The 27,096-nt window shown below is 43.5% G+C and overlaps 1 protein-coding gene across 1 annotated transcript in view; it reads right to left on the bottom strand.

Moving 5' to 3' along the window:
- Positions 1 to 27,096, bottom strand: part of LOC126260702 (odorant receptor 82a-like) — a 116,470-nt gene that overhangs the window by 44,021 nt on the left and 45,353 nt on the right. Inside the window, exon 5 of the mRNA XM_049958037.1 lies at positions 7,147 to 7,249. Within this exon, the coding sequence (XP_049813994.1) occupies positions 7,147 to 7,249 (103 nt within the window). The remainder of the gene's footprint in view (positions 1 to 7,146; positions 7,250 to 27,096) is intronic.

Below are 27,096 nucleotides of genomic sequence, written 5' to 3'. Positions count from 1 at the left end.
GCAGAAAAGGCGAGGAATGGAATATATGGAAGACACTGCAAAAAAGAATGGACAGGGTGATAAAAAGAATATATGGAAGACATTGGCTAGAAGAATGGACAGGATGATAAAAAGGAATATACGGAAGACACTGCCAAGAAGAAGGAACAGGATGATAAGATATGTGCACTTCGTCCTGGTCATCCTCTCTTATTGTTCCCTCTTGCTTCTTGTACATATTTTATATTACCCGCCCTTCCCTACAGACTACTCAAATTATTCTCAGGATATCGAACATCTTGCATCATTTTACTTTCTCTAACACTTTTACCAGTTCGACAAATTCTATGAACGTGTCCTGATTTTTCCATCTTGTTTTTTTTTTTTTCAACAATAACGTCAGTACAGCCTCTCTCATGATTTTACATTTCCTAAAGATAAACTAACCGTTATATAACACATCCTCAATCCTCTTTTTCATTCTTGTGTATATTATTCTACACAACAGCTTAGATGCATGAGTTGTTAAGTTGATTGAGCGATAATTTCCACTTTAGTCGACTCTTACTGTCTTCGGAATTATGTGGATGATGTTTTTCCGAAAGCCTGATGTTATCTCACCTGTCTGATACATTCTACATTTGTTGCCACTCCTCCAAATAATTTTAGAAACTCCGAAGGAAAATTGTCCATCCCTTGCCTTATTTAAATTAAGTCCTCGAAAGCTCTTCTAAATAGTGATTCTAATGCTGGACCCCTAGTCCGAATTTTTTTCCCGGTGGAAAGATCATGAAACTTTTTCAATTACAGGCTCCATGTCCTGTGGATACATGTTATGTTTCTTTAATGCAATGGTTTTGATTACCTTCTGTATCATCATGTTGTTGATCGTTGTTGATTCTTCCGATATTTAAGTGCAATTTCCCATCCCAAAGGTACGGGAGTGCCCTGTGCCTCTGCCCGCTCTTCCGCCCTCTTTGATAATGCCGTTGATAGAATGAGTATGACCTCTTATTCAGGAAGTCTACGTCCGCAGTTGCTGATGATTTTTATTGAAAGTGTACGCAGTGCCGGGGTTCGAACACGGGACTGAGTCCATTTTGATTACTAGTCAAAGACGCTACCATTAGACTATGGGTGCAATCTATCCGTTTCGTAATATTGTCACTACTCCACCCTGTATTTTCAATTGTCTGATTTTTGCCTAGCGGCTCTTCTTCCACTTCGCAACCCAGTGTTTTTTGCTTCGGTACTATTCTTCAACGCATTACTGTACTGAGTGTACATTCTTTTGTTACTCTTCTTTCCCGTGTTTTGCCGTCGTTTGAGAAACAGTCGTCACATGAGTTATGCTTGCGAAATGTGTGAGTGTTGTCCACTTTAGAAAGACGCCTTTTGCCTGAAAGCTCACATGTTTACCAGTCTTCTTGTGGTACCACTCTGCAACTCAATATCTCCTTTGTATGGTGAATGGCGATCTTTCCATATAATATTGTCATTCCATTCTGAATTTTCCAGTGTTTGACTTTGACTACGATACTGATTTTGGTAGTACCTCACTTACATTACTGTTCTCTTTCTCATTTTTGTACTAACTTCTGCATTATCCTATTCGATTTTGTATCGATATCTTTCTACGTAGCTAATCAGAAGTGCTGTACTTTCGGCTATGCCACTTTACCAAATCCCTTTACATCTAACTGCAACTTTTCCACATTCTTTCTTAAATACTGTATCTTACTAACCAAGGGATCCCACTCTCCACATTATGAGCAATGAAATCACCAGAAAGTGGATTAGAGTGTTTAAAGCTGTTCATCAACAGTTTCGGAGTAAAACGCGTAAAAATATGAAAATTGATCATACATCATTTGGCTTTCGTTTTCGTACGAGGCCAAAGATAAGTGTCAAATCTTCTAATCAAATTAAAAAAAAAATCCTTACTGCTTGTCTTTGTATGCTCGTTTACCTTTTTCTTCCAAGCCGAGGTTCGAAACATTTTTCATCCCTCATCTTAGCGAAAAGTCTTACCAGTAGGCCTACTGATATTACGTAAAAACGAGTTACGAAATTTTTATCAAGGAACAAAAAGAAAGATGTAATTAATATTTAATAAAATGCCACATCTACTTTTACGTGACCGATATATGTAGTGGTCTTTACGAATAAATTTGTGACTTTCATACAGAATGAAGCGTTCTAAAATGGAGGCCATTGACACCTGCGTTATGTAGCTTCATCATATAATTCAGTAGCTTGATCTTGAAGAAAATGCTAGAAACATTTTGGTAGTGTTAAAATAACAAACTGTGGGATTTCGTTTCCTGTATTGTTTTGTGCAAACGCTGCTAAACAATAAAAAGTCTGGTCATAACACAGTAAGCAAAAATTAACGTATACTCAATAAACAGCTAACGAAGGTTTCCACCTATCAGTTGATCGAGGTGTTGTTTGCAGTTTAGTACATCATGCGCTATCTCACGTATGGTGTATAGTTTAATGTGACCAATGAAGACACAGAATGAATCCTTCTAGAAGCCAGGATCATATTACACAAGAAAAGAAGATAAATTTCCATCTCCACACATGTAAAACCCTCATATAAAAGGTAACATGAACACTACTATCACCCTTCCAAGAGAACGGCAGTAATATGAAAGATCTCTAAAGCCGAATTTGGGAATTGCATTCCACCATCGTCCACCATATTTACAAATTTTTAGTCTGACCTATCCTTACCTACTCTAATGTCTCGTAAATCTTTTCTCCCTTTAAATTTGATAGTAAACGAAGAAAGATAAAAGTAATCACAAGTAGTAGAAATGAAAATAGCGAGAAACTTAACAAAACTCATCATCACGAAATAGACCAAGTTAAGGACTTCTGCTACTTTTTAAGTAAAGTAACATATTACAGATTTTGCGAGAAGGACATAAAAAGCAGACTAGCACAGCAAATAGGTCATTCTGGCCAAAAGAATTCTACTAGTATCAATCATAGGCCTTAATTCGAGAAAGATAATTCTGAAATTGTTCGTTTGTAGGACATCATTGTACTGCAGTGAATCATGGACAATGGGAAAACCGGAACAGAAGAGTATCGAAATATTTCAGATGTAATGCTACAGAAGAATGTAGAAAAATGGGTGGACTAAAAAGTGAGGAATGAGGATGTTATCCGCAGAATCGACCAAGAAAGCAACATATGGAAAACAGTGACAAGAAGAAGGGACAGGATGATAGGGCATCTGTTAAGACATTAGGAAATAACTTCCGCGCAACTAGAGGGAGCTGCAAAGAGTAAAATCTACGGAGGAAAATAGATTGGAATACATTAAAAAAATTAAAAATGTTGAGTGCAAGAGCTACTTTGAGATGAAGAGATTGGCACAGCAGAGAAATTGATGGCTGACTCTATCAAACCAATCAGAAAGAAAAAAAATTATCAATGCCTCAAATTCTGGAAAGGGATGTTCATCAGCTTGCTTGTCGCTTACGTCTTCTGTCCTTCACACTAATTTTCTGTCGAATCATTAAATTTGCCTCAGTATTCCGAATCTACTTCACAACTTTCAACCAACCTTACACACAAGTACGCTTTGCATCCCGTTGCTATGCCACTTCAGTCCACTATATATATATACGAGCGCGCGCTTATGTGGACCCATTTTGCTACACTTCTTAAACATCAAGCCTATCGAGCAATCCTGCTAGAATTCTTGCGCCACAACTTCTTCTGCACTCTATAAATTAGTTCCTATAAAAGTATAACCATCTCAGCCTATTTTCATCCAATATGTTACGTCATTTCCAACAATCCATCATAAGGATAGTTGTTACTTTCTATGGTCACAGTTCTAGTGCAGTTTCTCGACCAGTTTTTCTTCGACTGATATCACTAGCGGTCATAAACGGTATCCATATCACATTAATGTGACCACTGTTTACGTTCAACGTCAACATGCAATAACGACTCACAGAAGGCCGGTGGCAACACTACCAATGGAGGGTACACAGGGTGGTCCATTGACCGTGACCGGGCCAAATACCTCACGAAATAAGCGTCAAACGAAAAACCTACAAAGAATGAAACTTGTCTAGCTTGAAGGGGGAAACCAGATGGCGCTATGGTTGGCCCACTAGATGGCGCTACCATAGGTCAAACTGATATCAACTACGTTTTTTGAAATAGGAACCCCCACTTTTTTACATATTCGTGTAGTACGTAAAGAAATATGAATCTTTTAGTCGGACCACTTTTTTCACTTTGTGATAGATGGCGCTGTAATAGTCACAAACATATGGCTCACAATTTTAGACGAAGAGTAGGTAACAGGTAAATTTTTAAATTAAAATACAGAACGTAGGTACGTTTGAACATTTTATTCCGGCTGTTCCAATGTGATACATGTACCTTTGTGAACTTATCATTTCTGAGAACGCATGCTATTACTGCGTGATTACCTGTAAAAACCACATTAATGCAATAAACGATCAAAATGATGTCTGTCAACCTCAATGCATTTGGCAATACGTGTAACGACATTCCTCTCAACAGCGAGTAGTTCGCCTTCCGTAATGTTCTCACATGAACTGACAATGCGCTGACGCATGTTGTCAGGCGTTGTCATTGGATCACGATAGCAAATATCCTTCAACTTTCCCCATAGAAAGAAAACCGGGGACGTCAGATCCGGTGAACGTGCGGGCCATGCCATGGTATGGTGCTTCGACGACCAATCTACCTGTCATGAAATATGCTATTTAACCGCACGCGAGCTATGTGCCGGACATCCATCATGTTGGAAGTACATCGCTATTCTGTCATGCAGTGAAACATCTTGTAGTAACATCGGTAGAACATTACGTAGGAATTCAGCATACATTGCACCATTTAGATTGCCAACGATAAAATGGGGACCAATTATCCTTCCTCCCATAATGCCGCACCATACATTAACCCGCCAACGTCGCTGATGTTCCACTTGTCGCAGCCATCGTGGATTTTGCGTTGCCTAACAGTGCATATTGTGCCGGTTTACGTTACCGCTGTTGGTGAATGTCGCTAAATAGAAATCGTGCCAAAAAGTTGCCATCGTCCCGTAATTTCTCTTGTGCCCAGTGGCAGAACTGTACACGACGTTCAAAGTCGTCTCCATGCAATTTCTGGTGCATAGAAATATGGTACGCGTGCAATCGATGTTGATGTAGCGTTCGCAACACCGGCTTGCAATCGATGTTGATGTAGCGTTCGCAACACCGACATTTTTCTGATTCCCGATTCTCGCGCGATTTGTCTGCTACTGATGTGCGGATTAACCGCTACAGTAGCTAAAACACCTACTTGGGCATCATCATTTGTTGCAGGTCGTGGTTGACGTTTCACATGTGGCTGAACACTTCATGTTTCCTTAAATAACGTAACTATCCGGCGAACGATCCGGATACTTGTCGGCTAGGATACCGAGCAGCATATATAGCACACGCCCGTTGGGTATTTTGATCACGATAGCCGTACATCAACACGATATCGACCTTTTCCGCAATTGGTAAACGGTCCATTTTAACACGGGTAATGTATCACGAAGCAAATGCCGTCCGCACTGGCGGAATGTTACGTGATACCACGTACTTATACGTTTGCGACTATTACAGAGCCATCTATCACAAAGCGAAAAAGTGGTCCAACTAAAACATTCATATTTCTTTACGTACTACACGAATATTTAATAAAAATGGGGTTCCTATCTTTAAAAAAACGCAGTTGATATCCGTTTGACCTATGACAGCGCCATCTAGCGGGCCAACCATAGCGCCATCTGCTTTCCCCCTTCAAACTAGTCGAGTTTCATTCTTTGTAGTTTTTTCATTTGATGCTTATTTCGTAGGATATTTGGCCCGGTCACTATCAATGGACCACCCAGTATAAAGCATGTCGGCTCGAAGCGGGAAAAAGTGTTGTTGTAATGCGGAAACGGATCGATTTATCTGTCTAAATGGACATGATCATTGGCTTCTGGCCAAGGGTAGAAGCATTTGGGAAACGGCTAATTCTGTAATCTGTTCGCGTGCCGTCGTGGTTAAAGTATGCCAAGGATAGCAAAACGGCGCTATCCAAAATTGACGCCGACAGAACTGTCGTCCAATACGGGCCATAGGAGTCAGGGGTGAACGAAGACTGCGGAGATCTGTATGGGCGAACAGAAGTGCAACTGTTGATCAGCTGATCACCTATATGAACAAAGGGGCTACCAACAGAATCTTCTCAACGACCGTTCAGCGAAAGTTACTGCGTATGAGGGCCTCTGCAGCAGGTACCTTTTCATGCACCCATGCTGACGGTTGTTCATACGCGACGGAGGGTGGAATTTGCACGCCAGTACCGTAGGCAGACTTCCACTGAGCGGCGATAGGTGGCCTTTTCCGACGCACCATGTTTTTATGCTCCATCGGACGTAAAACTTCTGAAAGCAAGCACCTTTTAACAATAGTCAGCAGGGTAAGGGCCAAAGGAGGGAGCGTTGTGGTCTAGGCACTGTTCTCGTGGCGTTCCCTTAGTGATCTCCTCATTCTGGAAGACGCAGTGGGTCAACACAAGTTGCATCTATCCTTGGCGATGACGTCCACCTCTACATGCAGATTGTTTTTTCTCGACAAGATGGCATCTATCTGCAGGACAACGCAACGTGAGACACAGCTCGCGGTATGTGCTGTCCCTGGCGCTGGATTCTGATTGCCTCCACATCCCTGTCGCCACTTTCCAGAACCTTATTGACTCTTTTCCTGCACGTCTCTCAGCGGTTGGCACTTCAGAAGTTGGTTATTCAAGCTTTTGACAGGTGGTCCCGATACTGTGACTGGACACTGTAAGTAGCACCAGAATGAATAGAAACCAAACAACAGCCAATAAGGTTGCAATATCGATTGGATAACTGTTATTAAGAACAGTCCACCATTTTTGTTAACACATAAATTTCAAGTAATCGTATTGTAACTCATATTGTCTTAGATTTATAAAAATTTCTTCATGCAGGGGTCACTAGCAGCCCAAACACAGTTGAAAGAACAAATGACACACCATTTTTTCCATATCTGTAGTATCACTTTCAGACTCGTTAGACATTACTGCAGCTACTTTCATTAGAATGAAAACCAATAGACTACTTACATTGGCTATGGCGACGAATGCGGTGGCACTGATGGTGACCATGTCCATGAGGAACTGTCCCAGAATGATTGGCCCCAGCAGGGAGCTCAGGTGCTGCACGCAACTGCAAGAACATATGTCGGCGTTGAGGAATTTCTGTTGAAGTGATGAGTTAGGTTTTGAACGGAAAATGAATCAAAATGGTTCAGATGGCTCTGGTCACTGTGGGACTTAACATCTGAGGTCATCAGTGCCCTAGAACTTAGAACTAATTAAAAATAAGTAACCTAAGTACATCACACACATCCGTGCCCGAGGCAGGATTCGAACCTCTGACCGTAGCAGTCGCGCGTTTCCGGACTGAAGCGCGTAGAACCGCTGGGCCACCGCGGCCGACGAAAAGGAATCAAAAATGTTCCTGTAATAATGGTGACATTCCATCACAAACTAAACCTTACTGGTGCACCGAAGGATCTTCGTACATGCTTTGAGATTAGAGAGAATACGGCTTTGCGACGTTTTTAATGGGGTTTTGACATTCCACAACAGCCTGTCTAAATCAGGGATGAGCAAACGAGACATTGCCGGCGCTGATACTCGCTGTTGGCCACATCACCTGCTCACGATCCCTCCGCCCCCGATTCTGACAGCCAGGAGTTACCCCAAAACTGTTCCAGCACCGTTCTTTACAAGTTGACACTCTCAAAGTAACACGGCCTGTAGACCTGTGTCGATAGCATTGTCTATGTTAACGTCGCGTTTCTAGTAATACGGTAGAATTAGTGAGAATAAAATGGATGCGGAAGGATTAACATACTGAGAAATAAAATTTATTGACTCCTAATGCTTCATCCCATAGTTAGGAGAAGATATTTTTTTTTTTTTTTCACAAAGCGTCCCTCAGTGTTGATTTCACTCACACTCACACTCACTGGTCATACCGGACTCGAGAATCCGTTACCACAGCATCGTATTTTTGCCATCTGTCCCTGTCTTGGGCTATTTCCTTCCATTCACCTTCAATACCTAGGCTCCTCAAATCAGCCTTCACATTGTCCCCCCATCTACACCTCGGTCTCCCCACAGGACGTTTTCCCTCAAAGTGCCCTACCAGTACTCTGCGCGCTGCCCTGCCCTCATCCATTCGAGCTACGTGACCCGCCCATCGCTGCCAACGTGATTTAATAACACTGATTATGTTAGGGCTTGAATAGAGTTCGTGAACCTCTTCGTTATGCAGTTTCCGCCACTCTCCGCTAATGTCATCCCTTTTTGCTCCGAAATTTTCTCTCAAAATTTTGTTTTCAAGTATTCGAAACGGCTATTCATTTTGCACAGTGAGAGACCAAGTCTCACACCCATACAGCATAACTGGTAGAATAATAGTTTTGTATAGTATAATCTTTAAATTCCTAGACAATATCCGTGATGAAAGTAATCTATTCAGTGAGATGTAGCACGCATTTCCCGCCCGTAATCTCTTGTTCAGTTCGGATTCAATCTCATTTCTCGAAGTGATGTCCACGCCTAGATACTTAAATGCGTTCACTTTTTCAAACTGCATGTCTCCAACTCTTGACATTTCCTGATCTACTGCTGTTGGCATTCTACTAGTAACCAGGTATTTAGTATTGTCTTTACTTATCCTTAGACCTACATCTTCACTAGCCTTGATTAACGCATTCGCAGTGTCGATTTAGAAGATAAAATTATCGTTGTTTTCCAGCTGTTTCATGAGAAATTAGTCGTCAATTTACTTAAAATCGAAAGCCGAAATTAAAGAGCTAAGACGGAAAACAGAGAGAGAGAAGATGGGTGATTTTTTCCACCGTGTACAAACTCTAGGGATTGATCGGTCTAATAAACTTATGTCCGGAAATAGGTTTCCATGCTAGAGAATATTTATTCAATCATACTTTGTAACAGAGACTGCGGTCTGAGGGTGGTACTTTTCCTCATACGTCGTGTCCTAGCGCTCTCTGCTGCCATTCTAATTGGTTATTTTTTGCAGTTACGTTGTAGTGGGTGTGATACAGTGTTGTACACAATGGTTCCGTATTCGAATTGAGAGCTTGCGTATATGATGTTTACTTACGTAAAGACAAATGGCAACAGGCGGCGGGCAGCAAAGTTGTATCAGGACACCTGTCCCCCCCACCCCCCACCCCCCCGACAGCAACCGCAGCATTCCAAGTTTGCAACAGTGTTGCGCCGTTTGTCTGAAACACGGTCGTTTCAGGAAGCAGGAAAACATTTAGGATGTACCAGGAATGTTCGGACACCAGAGTCGGAGTGAAGTGTGATTAACACTGTGGTAGGCGAGCGCCGTGTCAGTACCAGGCAACAGGCTCCCCAGTACCGGCTAAGCCAGACGACCGTGACAACTGTTACTATCCTTCCCACTTACAGCATATGCAGGGCTTACTAGCGACAGAATTTCCACATAGGGAGCAGTTTTGTCACTGGTATTCTTCACCAGGCAACCACGATTCTGGAATCTGTGTCATCCATCCAATTCACAGATGAAGCACCCTTAACACAGAGTGGTATCTTCAACATTCATAACGGTCATGTATGTGATATTATGCAGAACCCTCATGTAATAGTGACAGCGAATCATCAGCTTCGATGCAACCAGAATGCGTTGGCCGGGATAAACGGCAACCTTATTTTAGGACCAGTCTTCATGCTACGTCGCCTAACAGCCAGAACTATCAGCGTTTCTTGTTGGTGACATTGCCTCCCTGCTAGAAGAAGTGCCATTGATGATTCGAAGGGTTATGTGGCAGATACATGATGGTGCTCCAGCCCAGTCCGTCGTTAACGTCCGGACGCATAAAAAAACGTTCTAATGGATCTGAGCACTATGGGACTTAACTTCTGAGGTCATCAGTCCCTTATAACTTAGAACTAATTAAACCTAACTAACCTAAGGACATCACACACATCCATGCCCGAGTCAGGATTCGAACCTGCAACCGTAGCGGTCGCGCGGTTCCAGACTGCAGCGCCTAGAACCGTTCGGCCACCCCGGACGGCCCGGACGCATCACAACCGTGTCTTCTCTTGTTGATGGATCGGACGAGAGGATCCAATTGCCTGGCCTGCTCGTTCACCGGATCTCAACCTGTGCCATTTCTCGTTATGGGGCCATCTCAAAAGTATCGTGAATGCAGAGCTCATTCCAGACATGGAGACACTCGAGCCGCGTATTCATGCTCCCTTTGACGCTGTTCGGTAGCAGCTTGGCCGACTGGACATGTGAGACAAAACACGCTACTGCCCCTACACGCATGCGTTGACGCACATGGAAACCATTTTCAGCACTTTCTGTAACTGTGGCTGCACGGTACAGCGCGTATTATGCTAAGGCAACATGTCGACACTGTAGAGATTGTTAAGTTACAACAGCTATGTGAGGCGAGCATTATCCAGTTTGAAAACACCCCCTGGAATGCTGTTCCTGAATGACAACACAACAGGTCGTATCACTATATTCACGTACAAATTTGCAGTCAGGGGGCGTTGGATAGCCACGAGAGTACTCCCACTGTCAAACGAAATCGCACCGCGTACCATACCTCCAAGTGTAGGTGCTGTGTGTCCAGCACCCAGACAGATTGGTTGCAGCAATTGGCCTCCTCCTAACCAACACATGGCCACCATTGGCCTCTAGGTAGGACCGGCTTTCATTAGAAAACATTAGAGATCTTCTCCCTTCTCTCTAGTAAGCTCTACCTGGGTACCACTGAAGTCGTGACTGGCGGCCAGGTGAAATCATTGGAAGGCACGCTACAGAGCGTCTGACTTGGAGATGTCTTTGAAGTAACCGATTTGTGACTGTTCGTTGCGACACTGTGATGCCAACTGCTGCTCAGATTGCTGCTGCAGATGCAGTACGGTGCACTAGAGCCATATGCCGAACACGGTGCTCTTCCCTCAGGGTAGTGCGAAGTGGCCATCCGGAGCCCGGTCATCTTACGACCGTACATTCTTGTGACCACCGTCACCAGCTATTACGTACAGTTGCTAGATTCCGGACAAGTCTTTCTGGAGTGTCGCAGAAGGAACATCCAGCTTCTCGTAGCCATATTACACGATGTCTTTTAAACTCAGTGAGCTGCTGGTAAGAACTTCTTTGTATCCTTTGAGGCATTCTTGAGTAACATCAACTCAACATGTGCAAACATGTGCAACCTCAAAGCTAACTAGCGTTCATGACCATGAGAACGTGTATTTGAAGCAAACCGCCGTGCGGTTCTAGGCACTGCAGTCCGGAAGCGCGCGACCGCTACGGTCGCAGGTTCGAATCCTGCCTCGGGCATGGATGTGTGTGATGTCCTTAGGTTAGTTAGGTTTAAGTAGTTCTAAGTCCTAGGGGACTGATGACCTCAGCAGTTAAGTCCCATAGTGCTCAGAGCCATTTGAACCATTTTTTTAGAAACACGACTACCAATTTTCGTTTATGTAGCGCAACTGCTTCATGTTATTGATTTTTTTTTCATCAGTGCAGTTGGACTCATCATGGTATTCCTCTTTTCACAAACAACAAAAACAGTGGAAATTATGACTACAGTATTAGGACCAAAACAATCTTCCAAATATTTCACTGAGGTGACAAAAGTAATAGAATAGCGACATGCGCATATGCGGATGGCGGCAGTATCGCGAACACAAGGTATGAAAGGGCAATGCATTAGCAGAGCTGTCATTTGTACTAAGTTGATTCATGTGGAGAGGTTTCCATCGTGATTATGGACGCACGAAGGGAATTAACAGACTTTGAAACTAGAATGGTAATTGGAGCTAGACGCTTGGAACATTCCATTTCGGAAATCGGTAGGGAGTTCATTATTTCGAGCCGGCCGATGTGGCCGTGCGGTTCTAGGCGCGTCAGTGTGGAACCGCGTGACCGCTACGGTCGCAGGTTCGAATCCTGCCTCGGGCATGGATGTGTGTGATGTCCTTAGGTTAGTTAGGTTTAATTAGTTCTAAGTTCTAGGGGACTGATGACCACAGATGTTGAGTCCCATAGTGCTCAGAGCCATTTCATTATTTCGAGGTCGACAGTGTCAAGAGTGTTCCGTGAATACCAAACTTTCAGGCATTACCTCTCACCACTGACAACGCAATGGCTGGAGTCATTCACTTAACGACCGAGAGCGGCGACATTTGCGTAGAGTTTTCGATGCTGACGAACAAATAACACTGCGTGAATTAACCGCAGAAATCAGTGTGGGACTTCAGACGAACGTATGCGTTAGTACAGTGCAGCGATATTTGGCTTTAATGGGCTATGACAGCAGACCACTGACACAGTGCCTTTGCTAACACCACGACATCGCCTGCAGCGCCTCTCATCGGCTTGTGACAATTTTTGTTGGATCCCAGATTACTGGAAAACCGTGGGCTGATCAACAGAGTCACGATTTCGGTTGGCAAGGGCTGATGGCGTAGACCCCACGAAGCCATGGGTCTAAGTGATCAACAAGGAACCGTGCAAGCTGGTGGTGGTTCTATAATGTTGTGAGCTGTGTTTACATACAATGGATGAGCACTCTGGTCCAACTGAAACGATCATTGACTGGAAAGGATTATCTTCCGCTGCTTGAAAATTATTTGCAGCCGAACGAAGACTGAACTTTTATTGATGACAATGAGCCATGTCATCTGGCAACAATTCTTCATGAGTGGTTGGAAAAACATTCTGGATAATTTGAACGAACAATTTGGCCACCCAGATCGGCCGACGTGATTCCCATACAACATTAACGGGACATAATGAGATATCATTTCGTGCACAAAGTCCTGAATATTTCAGCACTGGTGTTTCAACGACTTGGTTAGTCCACGCTAAGTCGAGTTGCTGCACTAATCCGGGCGAAAGGAGGTCTGACACTACAGTAGGAGATACCCACGACTTTTCACACCTCAGTGTAGTTTCACGGGTACAAATGTCTTACAGAATCTACCAGAACATATTAAATATTTGATAAGCGGTATGATAGGCTGTAAGTCTGAATTAGAGAATTTCTGTTGGGCTCCTCCTTTCAAGCCGTTGAAGAGGATCTTGATAAAATTCTAGTGTTTTAAATTGTTTTATAATCAGTGTTAATACTGTTGTAGAATTATAGAAGATGTTTTTTGCTCGTGTATCATGTCATTTCTGGAAACCCAGAATCTACTCTGTAGGAATCAACATGGATTCCGGGAACAGCGATCGTGTGAGACCCAACTCGCTTTATTTGTTCATGAGACCCAGACAATATTAGATACAGGCTCCCAGGTAGATGCCATTTTCCTTGACTTCCGGAAGGCGTTGGATACAGTTCCGCACTGTCGCCTGATAAACAAAGTAAGAGCCTACGGAATATCAGACCAGCTGTGTGGCTGGATTAAAGAGTTTTTAGCAAACAGAACACAACATGTTGTTCTTAATGGGGAGACGTCTACAGACGTTAAAGTAACCTCTGACGTGCCACAGAGGAGTGTTATGGGACCATTGCTTTTCACAATATATACAAATGACTTAGTAGATAGTGTCAGAAGTTCCATGCGGCTTTTCGCGGATGATGCTGTAGTATACAGAGAAGTTGCAGCATTAGAAAATTGCAGCGAAATGCAAGAAGATCTGCAGCGGTTAGGCACTTGGTGCAGGGAGTGGCAACTGACCCTTATCATAGACAAATGTAATGTATTGCGAATACATAGAAAGAAGGATCCTTTATTGTATGATCATATGATAGCGGAACAAACACTGGTAGCAGTTACTTCTGTAAAATATCTGGGAGTATGCGTACGGAACGATTTGAAGTGGCTTGATCATATAAAATTAATTGTTGGTAAGGCGGGTGCCAGGTTGAGATTCATTGGGCGAGTCCTTAGAAAATGTAGTCCATCAACAAAGCAGGTGGCTTACAAAACACTCGTTCGACCTATACTTGAGTTTTGCTAATCAGTGTGGGATCCATACCAGGTCGAGTTGACAGAGGAGATAGAGGAGGTCCAAAGAAGAGCGGCGCGTTTCGTCACAGGGTTATTTGGTAAGCGTAATAGCGTCGCCGAGATGTTTAGGAAACTCAAGTGGCAGACTCTGCAAGAGAGGCGCTCTGCATCGCGGTGTAGCTTTCTGTCCAGGTTTCGAGAGGGTGCGTTTCTGGATGAGGTATCGAATATATTACTTCCTCCTACTTATACCTCCCGAGGAGATCACGAATGTAAAATTAGAGAGATCCGAGCGCGCACGGAGGCCTTCCGGCAGTCGTTCTTCCCGCGAACCATACGCGACTGGAACAGGAAAGGGAGGTAATGACAGTGGCACGTAAAGTGCCCTCCGCCACACACTGTTGGGTGGCTTGCGGAGTATAAATGTAGATTTAGATGTACCGTAATACAATAGTATTTCGCGATGATGAGTCATTCCATAGTATAAACGTTTTGAGTGCGTCGCATCTTGCGGCTCTCAAATATTGAAGAAAATAGTTCTTTAAATGGCTTCTTTGCCTTCTTTCTGCAAAGGATCCGTGAAATATTAGCAAACGAATGCAATTCATGTTACCCTTGCCCATTTCAAATATTGAAATTATGAATGTGGATGAACTGCTTTCCATAAAAACGAAAGAATCGGAAAGAAGTGCATCTACCGTGCACTTCTTTCACTTATTTACGATTTATGATATTGTAGTCATATTATTATCATTACTAATACGGCAATGGCCTGCTGTTCTGCTGATTTTTTTCAGTATGACAGCACAATGAAACTGGAGAGAGGATTGGAGCAAGCTACTTTTATTTTATTTCCTATTGAGCGATCCCCATCAGCTAGCCTTGTTGGCTTTCCTTTTTCCGCGCTTAACTTTTGACTTGGAAGCATGTGCCGGTAGTTTGAACGACTTGGAGAAGCCAGAGTAGTCCTTCTTCTTATTCTTCTAAGTAGTAGTACCAACCTGAAACTCAGTTTCCCCTGCACGTTTGGCTCTGTAGAGAGGCCTCCCTGACTAAATTCTATGCAATCACGAATCATTCCGCAAAATCAGGAATGTCTGCTTGAACGGCAGCTAGGTCGGCGACAGATCCGTACCCCCTGATTGGCCGGCGAAAAATGCGCCAATTCCCACCCCCACAAGGCCCGGCTCCGCTGGAGCAACGGCCGGTAGGCGGTCAGCAGTCGTGAGGAGTCGGTGGCGAGATCCAGAAGAAGACGATTGCAAGCTGGTAAGCATGCGCGCTCTTCCTAGGTTCAGAAGTGGATTGAGTCGCGAATGCATATTAAAGTGTTGGGTGATCTTTAATTTCGGGAGGATTTGCGCCTCATTGCTTTTATTTCGTCCTCATTTTGATATTTTGTTTTTGGATTTGGCGCCAGAGGCCTGGTCGGTTGCAGTATGCAAAACATACGTGGGACTATCAGTCACAACTACCGGTATGATTCAACCACCCTCGTACCTACTTCGCCTTCAGAGAATGTCTTTCCTTCTCCAACACTGCGTTATATTAGTGAACATTTCATAACGCCCTTTGCGTGTTAGGTTTTCCCTTCTTTGTCGCCCACGTGTGAACACGTGGCGAGTAGTTCTGCACACGATATCTAAATTGAACCAGAAGTAGCATGGCCCGCGTTTCTTGTTATTCATATTCGTAAATCAAGGTGTTGCAGAATGAGTTTTATGAATTTTATTAGTTTACGAACGGAAGGCCGCTTTAATAACGTGCATCCACAAGTAGTCATAGTTTGCCCTTTCAATATATTTACGTATTAGCTGTTGGATCCCGACTCTTACCTTTCACTAATTATTAGAGTAAATTCGTTTCTAAATGGTCAGCTCCCACCTTTCCTTGTCCATTTCGAACGCTAGTATTGTGGGTGACTGCTGAATTTAGGCCATATCCCCCTACGCCCCTCAGTCTTGTATTAACGTCCATAGATAAAGGTATGTATACTCAATAATTATACTTCGTTTGCACAAGTGTAATTTCGATTTCTAATATATTGTGGAGCTTTTAATCCGACATTAAAAAAAAAAAAAAAAAAAAGGTTCAAATGGCTCTGAGCACTATGGGACTTACCTTCTAGGTCATCAGTCCGCTAGAACTTAGAACTACTTAAACCTAACTAACCAAAGGATGTCACACACATCCATGACCGAGGCAGGATTCGAAACTGCGACCGTAGCGGTCGCGCGGCTCCAGCCTGTAGCGCCTAGAACCGCTCGGCCACCTCGGTCGGTTCCGACATTCAATGAAAAGTGTTAACCCCATTTATAGAGAGATCAAGGAAATGCTAGCATTGCAAGGCTCCCTACTGTAAGTGCTCGTTTTAAGATGATAAAATTGATTGTAAATCCAATGAGTAGTTTTTGTTTGATCGTGGTGGGTATTTTTTTATGCAGTCAGATAGACGATCCTTGCGCCAGTCCCTGATCCTTTCTAATGCGCCGACGACTCTTGTATGTGGTGATCCGTATGAAATTCAACCCCAGTCCTCCGTTCTAGGTAAGGGAAAGTCGCACTGATAGGGCAGTTGTGAGCAAAATCCACGTTATGCGGTGAAAGGGTAAGCCCTGCCATTCCCAATCCCTTTTGATGGGCAAGACACCTCTTTTAAAACTTCAGAGGTTGAAGAAATGTATCCTACTTAATGCCTAAAGTGGTAAATAACTCGATGTACAGTCGTGAGAGATCGAAGCCGAGACAGGACGACTTTTTTTAGCCATCATACGAGCTCTAATCTCCTTAATTTCATCTTAGTGGTTTTCCGACAAGATATGTGTAGAAGGGTGCAACGTGCTGACTGATAAACGAACGTCCCAGGAATTTTAGCAGTAGTTTGCCGCAGGAATTATATGAGCATTTTCGCGACTTCGAACTTACTAAACTAACTAGTGGCAAAACATAGTTTTTTTCGGATATTCTGTGTTGCCTCTATTAACACTACCTGGTAATAACTCTAGATTGACAAGCGATAATGAAGTGTCGGGCGAAGGAGGTTTGCGTAAACTTCCTCTGTCTTAAATGGATTACGGTTCCTGAGGATTTATCCAATGAATCTCAGTCCGGCAGCTACCTTTCCTTCGATTAGATTTATGTGGTCGTTTTGTTCTAAATCACCCCTAAGCATACTCCCAGCTATTTGATGGACTGACAGTGGTTTTTTTTTTTTTTGCAGTCGCGTAATCAAACAATAATAGCTGTTTATGCCCACTATATAATATTTGTTTTGTTGTGCGTTATTCCCACTTCATCAACAAAGCGTCTACTGCGTGAAGGTCTTCTCTATACAGGGTGTTACTAAAAGGTACGTCCAAACTTTCAGGAAAAATTCCTCACACACAAATAAAGGAAAGATGTTATGTGGACATGTGTCCGGAAACGCTTAATTTCCATGTTAGAGCTCATTTTAGTTTCGTCAGTATGTACTCTACTTCCTCGATTCACCGCCAGTTGGCCCAATTGAAGGAAGGTAATGTTGACTTCGGTGCTTATGTTGACATGCGACTCATTGCTCTACAGTACTAGCATCAAGCACATCAGTACGTAGCATCAACAGGTAAGTGTTCATCACGAACGTGGTTTTGCAGTCAGTGCAATGTTTACAAATGCGGAGTAGGCAGATGCCCATTTGATGTATGGATTAGCCGGGGCAATAGCCGTGGCGCGGTACGTTTGTATCGAGACAGATTTCTAGAACGAAGGTGTCCCGACAGGAAGACGTTCGAAGCAATTGGTCGGTGTCTTAGGGAGCACGGAACATTCCAGCCTATGACTCGCGACTGGGGAAGACCTAGAACGACGAGGACACCTGCAATGGACGAGGCAATTCTTCGTGCAGTTGACGATAACCCTAATGTCAGCGTCAGAGAAGTTGCTGCTGTACAAGGTAACGTTGACCACGTCACTGTGTGGAGAGTGCTACGGTAGAACCAGATGTTTCCGTATCATGTACAGCGTGTGCAGGCACTATCAGCAGCTGATTGGCCTCCACGGTTACACTTCTGCGAATGGTTCATCCAACAATGTGTCAATCCTCATTTCAGTGCAAATGTTCTCTTTACGGATGAGCCTTCATTCCAACGTGATCAAATTGTAAATTTTCACAGTCAACATGTGTGGGCTGACGAGAATCCGCACGCAATTGTGCAATCACGCCATCAAGATTTTCTGTCAACGTTTGGGCAGGCATTGTTGGTGATGTCTTGATTGGGCCCCATGTACTTCCACCTATGCTCAATGGAGCACGTTATCATGATTTCATACGGGATACTCTACCTTTGCTGCTACAACATGTGCCTTTACAAGTACGACACAACATGTGGTTCATGCACGACGGAGCTCCTGCACATTTCAGTCGAAGTGTTCGTACGCTTCTCAACAACAGATTCGGTGACCGATGGATTGGTAGAGGCGGACCAATTCCATGGCCTCCACGCTCTGCTGACCTCAACTCTTTTGACTTTCATTCATGGGGGCATTTGAAAGCTCTTGTCTACGCTACCCCGGTACCAAATGTAGAGACTTTTCGTGCTCGTATTGTGGACGGCTGTGATACAATACGCCATTCTCCAGGGCTGCATCAGCGCATCAGGGATTCCATGTGACGGAGGTTGGATGCATGTATCCTCGCTAACGGAGGACATTTTGAACATTTCCTGTAACAAAGTGTTTGAAGTCACGCTGGTACGTTCTGTTGCTGTGTGTTTCCATTCCATGATCAATGTGATTTGAAGAGAAGTAATAAAATGAGCTCTAACATGGAAAGTAAGGGTTTCCGGACACATGTCCACATAACATATTTTCTTTCCTTGTGTGTGAGGAATGTTTCCTGAAAGTTTGGCCGTACCTTTTTGTAACACCCTGTATAGAATAGCATCATCCACCAACAATCTTCACAAGCTTCAAATTTAGGTACATATAAGCCATCATATTTTGAAATGGTTGCTTCCGCCTATGGCTGTAACTTTATTCAAGACATTTTGTGACTATAGAACACTATGTGTTTCTGATAGCACTCTAAGGTGTCTTTGGGACAACGAAACAATCTTTGCTCTTTGACACCAAAGCTTGGACTTCAATAGATGTAGGAATATACTGGATTGAATAATTGCACATTAGAACCTTTATTGTAATAAAAGTATAAATCAATACTTTCAGTAACTTGTAAGAGTTTTTGGTGAGAATTTTACGAATAATTCCGCGTTACGCTCCCTGATCTCGTGAGAGGTCTGAATTCTGTGGCATGTTGCCGAAACTGACTGCCAGGGTTGCTGTGCAATTGTATGAGACTGAGATTAGGATCCCTGTTCTGGAAAAACTGTGTTCAAAGCTACGATCCAAAACGAGATGCGGAATAACTCTCTCAGTGGAATGAGTTTGTTGATAGAGCGGTTAAACAGCTTCAATTATTACATCAGTAGGTTTGAAAATTGGAGGATAGATAAGCACGAACAATCAGCACATGTAAATGACGATTTCGGTTACGCGGAGGGCCTCCCACAGATAAAGAGAATTATTAAAAAGCACGTGTACGGCAGTTATTATCAACTCCAAGAGGCCAAGAGAAAAATACGATAATTCTCTTTCTTCCTTATAACTGTCGACTCAGTCGTTTCGAGACTAGGTTTTGCCATCTCAAAATGGTTATCTGACACCCATGAAAGTTTATAATACCATTAGTGGAATGCCTTACACTGCCTGACAAGAAAAGTGAAGCTTCTAGAAGAAGTAGTGGGAGGCCAATGTAACTCCATACACGTTTACACATCCGCAGGTATGTAAATGATTCGAGTTGCAGTTCTCTGTGACAAGTAGAACGTCAACCAGAGTGCAATACTGTTGTTATTCTTCAGTTTTGTTCCCAAGCCTGGTAGAGTATATAATGGATGGTCACCACATAGAGATATTACATATACCTGTCAGACAGCGTTATCAACATTTTAGCGGCCTCGTTGAGGACCACCATTTGGCCGGTTGGTCAAATCGTCCAATATCCAGATTGTCTGGTATTCGGATGTGACAGTGGCCAGATGCTGGACTGCATGCGAACGTGAAGACAGGCATACACGTCGTCAAGTTTCCAGTTGACCACGTGTGACTACCAGAAAGTAAGATCTCCATATTGTACACTTCAGTACATGCAACTCTTTCACATTCGAATCTGCCACGAAGAGAATGTACCTTCTCACAGGAGATGTTCAATATGCCCTCTGTGAGCATTGATACACGCATCAACCCGCTGTCGAAGTGAATCTCCGACGCGTTGATGTATCCCTGGAGTATTGCATATGTTTTCATAGCCATCCGAGAACAGGTAGTGGACTCCCTGCGATGTGTTACGTCTTCCCGTACCATTGGTCGGAGACTAACAGCAGACATATTACGGAATTACCATCCCACGCGTCCACTGCTGTTAGCACAGCTCGAACGGCTGCATTTGTAGCACAGCCGTGACTGTGAAGTATGGACTGCTGATGATTAGAGACGCATTTTGTTGAGCGATTAGTCTCGATTCTGTACTATCTCAGATGACTGTCCTCGGTGACTATGGCACAAACCTGTCGAAAAGTACCATTCATCTAATGTTTTGTAGAGACATGGGGGGTGTTATTCCTAGCGTCATTGGGTGGGGTGGCATGGGGTACACCATCAGGTCATGACTGATAGTGATCGAGGGAACTCCAATGGCACAACAGTACAGCACAGACATCCTGAGTCGTCATGTGCTACTTCTCACGCAACAACTGTTCAACAAACAATGCTCATCTACACATGAAAAGTGTTCCTATGAAGTGTCTGCTTGATGCTGACACACTAACATAGCAAGCCAGGAACCTATATTTGTCTCAGACAAAGCATGTGTGGGACCAGGTCGGTCATCAACTCCGTGACAGTGCCAATATGTGGGATATCACGGACCATTTGCAACACTTGTGGGCCAGTTTGCCTCAGGCAAGATTACAATGGCATTATGACACCCTTCAAAACCAAATCAGTGCATGTATTCATGTTGTAGGATGGGACTCACCGTCACACAGATAAATGGTTTATATTGTCTGGTTACTTGTAAATCTAACTCAACTTCTAATCATCGAAATAACATCACGTAATGAGAGAGGACAAGTTACTCTCTCACCTATTTATCATATATGGGAAATCATTAAAGATTTTGTTACAACCTGATATACCTTAAGTGAGACTCTAGAAAGTTAATGACCTGAGCAGACGTTAATGGAGCCTGGTAGGGCGCCAAAAGCATGAGATTTTTTAAGGTTCTTAGCCCACAGAAACGGCATGTTAGGAGTTAGAAGCAAAAGGGGGCGAACCCATCCCTCAGTAAATCTTGCCGGACAGGCCCACAGATGTACAGGGCAGACAGGGCAGCCCCTCACCTAGACAGGTCTCCAGCAGAACAATGCCACAATACCTGCCATGGTGGAAGGCGAAGTATGGGCTAGGGGCAATGGTCTGAAGGAATGTGTCTATACAGAGGAGTCATAAACCAGGCATTGTATGCAGAGCCATGTGTAATAAAAAATCACAAGTTTTCATGTTCACTGAAACTGGAAATAGGCTTGTGGACCACTTCCATCGGCTGCCTCTGCATTTGAAAAACTTTAAAAATAGAATCTTTACTACACCTCATAGCTAGGACAAACAAGCTCCAAGGCACAAGCGATTTAGATAAAGATCTTTAAGTTTGTACCTGTTCGCTTGTTGCCATGGGAAGTGACACAACGTTGGGAAAATAACCTTCCCCCTCTGTGAAAACTTAAGAAAAAGACAGTAATTGGCGGTTTCTTTTTTTTCCAGAGACACAGGTTCCTTAACTCTTGTCCTGGTTCGACATGAGTTTCTGCTGTCGTGTGGGAGGGGAGATTTAGGGCCTCTGGAGCCCTATGATTGCCTCAAGACAGGGTGAAGGTAGTGCCGTTCATGCACTTTGTGGGAAAATGGATTTTATTTCTGGAGAGGTGCATAGCACTCAGGTGTTGGACTTTGATCCGGAATCACTTCTAGTCGAGGCTCTCACATGTGTTGTTGGTACTTGGGACTCGTCTTGAGACTGACTTCACTTGCAAGTAGTTTCGACTGGGGAGCCTGTGGTGAAGTTCTTACCGTACCGGCAGTGTGACTTCAAACGTGTTGGACTGCTCGTTTGCCAATGGCACACTTATTCGTTTTTGGATTACAAATCTTGACGTTTGCTATCCTTGTGTGCTCTGGCGTATAAGTGAACCAAACTGGTCCTTGGTATGACCAGCGAATGGGTGTGTCACACACTGAAATCTACCATGATTTTGGGGCTCTGGTAGACAGTAAATTGCGATCCGTCTGCCCAATCGCTAGACCGTGAGATTTTTTGCATTTCTTTCATGGCCACAATCGATTCACAGATGCCACCTCTGCTTCTCACCTCTGCCTCACACATCTCGTTGGCTACAATTTACATCTCCGCATGAAGCAAACAGGGTAGCATACTGCTTCTCTGGCATTGTCAGGGCGTACATATCTCAATCGCCACTTGCTCTCAGCTGCACCTATATAGAGAAACTTCAGTAGATTTGATCAATCAAACTCTATTCAGTGTCAGATCAATTCAGATTGCGTTATCCATTTATTTAGGGCCAGAGTTAAACCGTTTTGACAACCGAGGATCCTTTTCCATTGTAGTCTTAAAGTATCTGTTAGTTGTTTATGGAATTCTACCAATAACCAATAAACTGACTAAACCAGAGGTTGTACAGAGTTTCAGGGAAGGCATAAGGGAACAATTGACAGGAATGGGGGAAAGAAATACAGTAGAAGACGAATGGGTAGCTCTGAGGGATGAAGTAGTGAAGGCAGCAGAGGATCAAATAGGTAAAAAGACGAGGGCTAGCAGAAATCCTTGGGTAACAGAAGAAATATTGAATTTAATTGGTGAAAGGAGAAAATATAAAAATACAGTAAATGAAGCAGGCAAAAAGGAATACAAACGTCTGAAAAATGATATCGACAGGAAGTGCAAAATGGCTTAGCAGGCATGGCTAGAGGACAAATGTAAGGATGTAGAGGCTTATCTCACTAGGGGTAAGATAGATACTGCCTACAGGAAAATCAAAGAGACCTTTGGAGAAAAGAGAGCCACTTGTATGAATATCAAGAGCTCAGATGGAAACCCAGTTCTAAGCAAAGAGGGGAAAGCAGAAAGGTGGAAGGAGTATATAGAGGGTCTATACAAGGGCGATGTTCTTGAGGACAATATTATGGAAATGGAAGAGGATGTAGATGAAGATGAAATGGGAGATATGGCACTGCGTGAAGAGTTTGACAGAGCACTGAAAGACTTGAGTCGAAACAAGGCCCCGGGAGTAGAAAACATTCCATTAGAACTACTGACGACCTTGGCAGAGCCAGTCATGACAAAACTCTACCATCTGCTGAGCAAGATGTACGAGACAGGCGAAATACCCTCAGACTTCAAGAAGTATATAATAATTCCAACCCCAAAGAAAGCAGGTGTTGACAGATGTGAAAATTACCGAACTATCAGTTTAATGAGTCACAGCTGCAAAATACTAACGCGAATTATTTACAGACGAATGGAAAAACTGGTAGAAGCCGACCTCGGGGAAGATCAGTTTGGATTCCGTAGAAATGTTGGAACACGTGAGGCAATACTGACCTTACGACTTATCTTAGAAGGAAGATTAAGGAAAGGCAAACCTACGTTTCTAGCATTTGTAGACTTAGAGAAAGCTTTTGACAATGTTGACTGGAATACTCTTTTTCAAATTCTGAAGGTGGCAGGGGTAAAATACAGGGAGCGAAAGGCTATTTGCAATTTGTACAGAAACCAGATAGCAGTTCTAAGAGTCGAGGGGCATGAAAGGGAAGCAGTGGTTGGGAAGGGAGTGAGACAGGGTTGTAGACTCTCCCCAATGTTATTCAATCTGTATATTGAGCAAGCAGTAAAGGAAAGAAAAGAAAAATTTGGAGTAGTTATTAAAATCCATGGAGAAGAAATAAAAACTTTGAGGTTCGCCGATGACATTGTAATTCTGTCAGAGACAGCAAAGGACTTGGAAGAGCAGTTGAACGAAATGGACAGTGTCTTGAAAGCAGAATATAAGATGAACATCAACAAAAGCAAAACGAGGATAATGGAATGTAGTCGAATTAAGTCAGGTGATGCTGAGCGAATTAGATTAGGAAATGAGACACTTAAAGTAGTAAAGGAGTTTTGCTATTTGGAGAGCACAATAACTGATGATGGTCGGAGTAGAGAGGATATAAAATGTAGACTGGCAATGGCAAGGAAAGCGTTTGTGAAGAAGAGAAATTTGTTAACATCGAGTACAGATGTAAGTGTCGGGAAGTCGTTTCTGAAAGTATTTGTATGGAGTGTAGCCATGTATGGAAGTGAAACATGGACGATAAATAGTTTGGACAAGAAGAGAATAGAAGCTTTCGAAATGTGGTGCTACAGAAGAATGTTGAAGATTAGGTGGGTAGATCACATAACTAATGAGGAGGTATTGAATAGGATTGGGGAGAAGAGAAGTTTGTGGCACAACTTGACTAGAAGAAGGGATCGGTTGGTAGGACATGTCCTGAGGCATCAAGGGATCACAAATTTAGCATTGGAGGGCAGTGTGGAGGGTAAAAATCGTAGAGGGAGACCAAGAGATGAATACACTAATCAGATTCAGAAGGATGTAGGTTGCAGTAGGTACTGGAGATGAAGGAGCTTGCACAGGATAGATTAGCATGTAGAGCTGCATCAAACCAGTCTCAGGACTGAAGACCAAAAATGGCTCTGAGCACTATGTGACTCAACTGCTGAGGTCATTAGCCCCCTAGAACTTAGAACTAGTTAAACCTAACTAACCTAAGGACATCACAAACATCAATGCCAGAGGCAGGATTCGAACCTGCGACCGTAGCGGTCTTGTGGTTCCAGACTGCAGCGCCTTTAACTGCACGGCCACTTCGGCTGGCTGACTGAAGACCACAATAACAACAACAAATAACCTGTTTAGCATAATTTATGTTTGTTTTTTCTTTTGAAAAATAAGTGTTGTTTGCACACTAAAAATATGCCAACGCAATCAATCTTTAAACAGTCCCCACCAGCGTTAACTTTCATTGTGGCAACCCTGCCAGGATATCGGATTGGTGGCCTTATCTGTGGCTGTCAGATCGTATTGCCTAGCGTAGTCATTCAATTTGATGTCCCTTGTGTAGAACTTTGAATTGATGGCACCTTGTGTGACCGTCAGAGCGTAGATAGTGATGCATAGTGAAGTTTCTGTTCTCCATGTTTAATGTGGTGCACTGGGTAGAGTATATTCGCGTTGCTGATGCCTAGATAAAGTACTAATACTTAATTATTTCATGAGTGTGTTTTCGTGTTATGTTTGTGACTTAAGTGTTAATGAGTTTTTGTTCCTGATGGCGAACGGCGTTGTGCTGGTCCGTTAGGATAGAGTGAGATTTTCGTTTGTGAGCATAGACAAGCGTGCTGTTATTTGAATTCATTGTCAGGAACTAGGAATCAGTAGATGAGGGGAGCGTAATTTAGAGCAGAATATAAGTGTCATAGTAATGCGTAGTGTTTAAATTCGTTTGAGTTGGAATTAGAATGTATGCTTACAGGAAGCAAGGCGCATTTGCAACAGAGTAGCGGAAGTAATTGTGTTTCTTTGACCATGGATCCACGTCAGATTATTAGCAGTGACCAGGCAAATATTACATGGCGTTCTCAGGTAAATGCGGTTGCATATCGGGCAGTTATGTCGAACATAGAACCTGCAGAGTGTAACGACATGTCTCAGTCGGGCGATTAAAATGAATGGGACACCGCAGCAGAAGGAAATGTAGGCGCTGCTGGCACAAGAAGCACCACCAGTGAGACTGGCAGGCCAGAATCACGAACTAAACGACACAGAATGATGGAATCGCGTTCATCTAGTCCTGGAGGTGTTAGCGGTGGATCCCAGTTTGAGGCTCTCATGTAATTAATGCAAGACGCAGAAAGGAAGAGACAAGAGGCAGAGAAAAAGAGACGGGAGGCATAGGAGGAAAGACACAAATTACTCATAAGAACGGTCGCAGACGGTATAAATGGAAGTCGCAAGAATCCAAGAAGACTTAGAGAATGTCAAGGAAACGACAGCAGAAACGCGTGAGGTCACGGAGCAGGCGAAGCGCGATGCCAAAACAGTGCGATTGGTAGCACAAGTAGCACGAAAGGACGCATCAGTGGCCAAAGAACAAATTAAACTCGCAAGAACTGAGGTGTGTGAGCCAAAAAAGGCACTTGCAACTCTCCAAAAGCTAGGCAAAAAAATAGTTCAAGAAACGCAGGAAAAAATGAGTGAGGCTGCGAAGCGAATCGAACAGATAGAAATCAAACAGGCCGAAATCTCTCAAATTAAAGATTAGCAGACCCGAGTCACCGCGCAACAAAACGCTTTTGCTATGACGTACGGCAGGCACAAGGGAGGCTCGCGCAGTTGCAAACACAATCTCGTCCTGTAGAGCGCCGTCGAGAGCATAACAGAAGTGTAGAAATGAAACTTCCTGGCAGATTAAAACTGTGTGCCCGACCGAAACTCGAACGGTCCCGAGTTCGAGTCTCGGTCGGGCACACATTTTTAATCTGCCAGGAAGTTTCATATCAGCGCACACTCCGCTGCAGAGTGAAAATCTCATTCCTGTGTAGAAATGTTTTGTGACTTTCTGAACCGCTATATGAGAACAAACCCCCTGCACATGGGCGAATGCAGCAGGAATATGGTACTGCCGCTGAGGAACGCATAATAGAAAATGCTCCGACGGTAACACGCAGCATGTCAGAGACAGAGCCGGAAAGCAATTGTACACCTCTACCGAGGTCAGAAACGTTATTACGTGAATTTGACAAAACGAGGGGATACCGTAACAGTGCAGGAGGATCGTTGGGGCACGGACACATGGAATCACCCGCTGCAGACG

The sequence above is a fragment of the Schistocerca nitens genome, chromosome 5 (assembly GCF_023898315.1).
Source record: "Schistocerca nitens isolate TAMUIC-IGC-003100 chromosome 5, iqSchNite1.1, whole genome shotgun sequence".
Taxonomy (NCBI): domain Eukaryota; kingdom Metazoa; phylum Arthropoda; class Insecta; order Orthoptera; family Acrididae; genus Schistocerca; species Schistocerca nitens.
The sequence above is the reverse complement of the archived record's forward strand: the minus strand, read 5'-3'. Positions and strand labels throughout refer to the sequence as shown.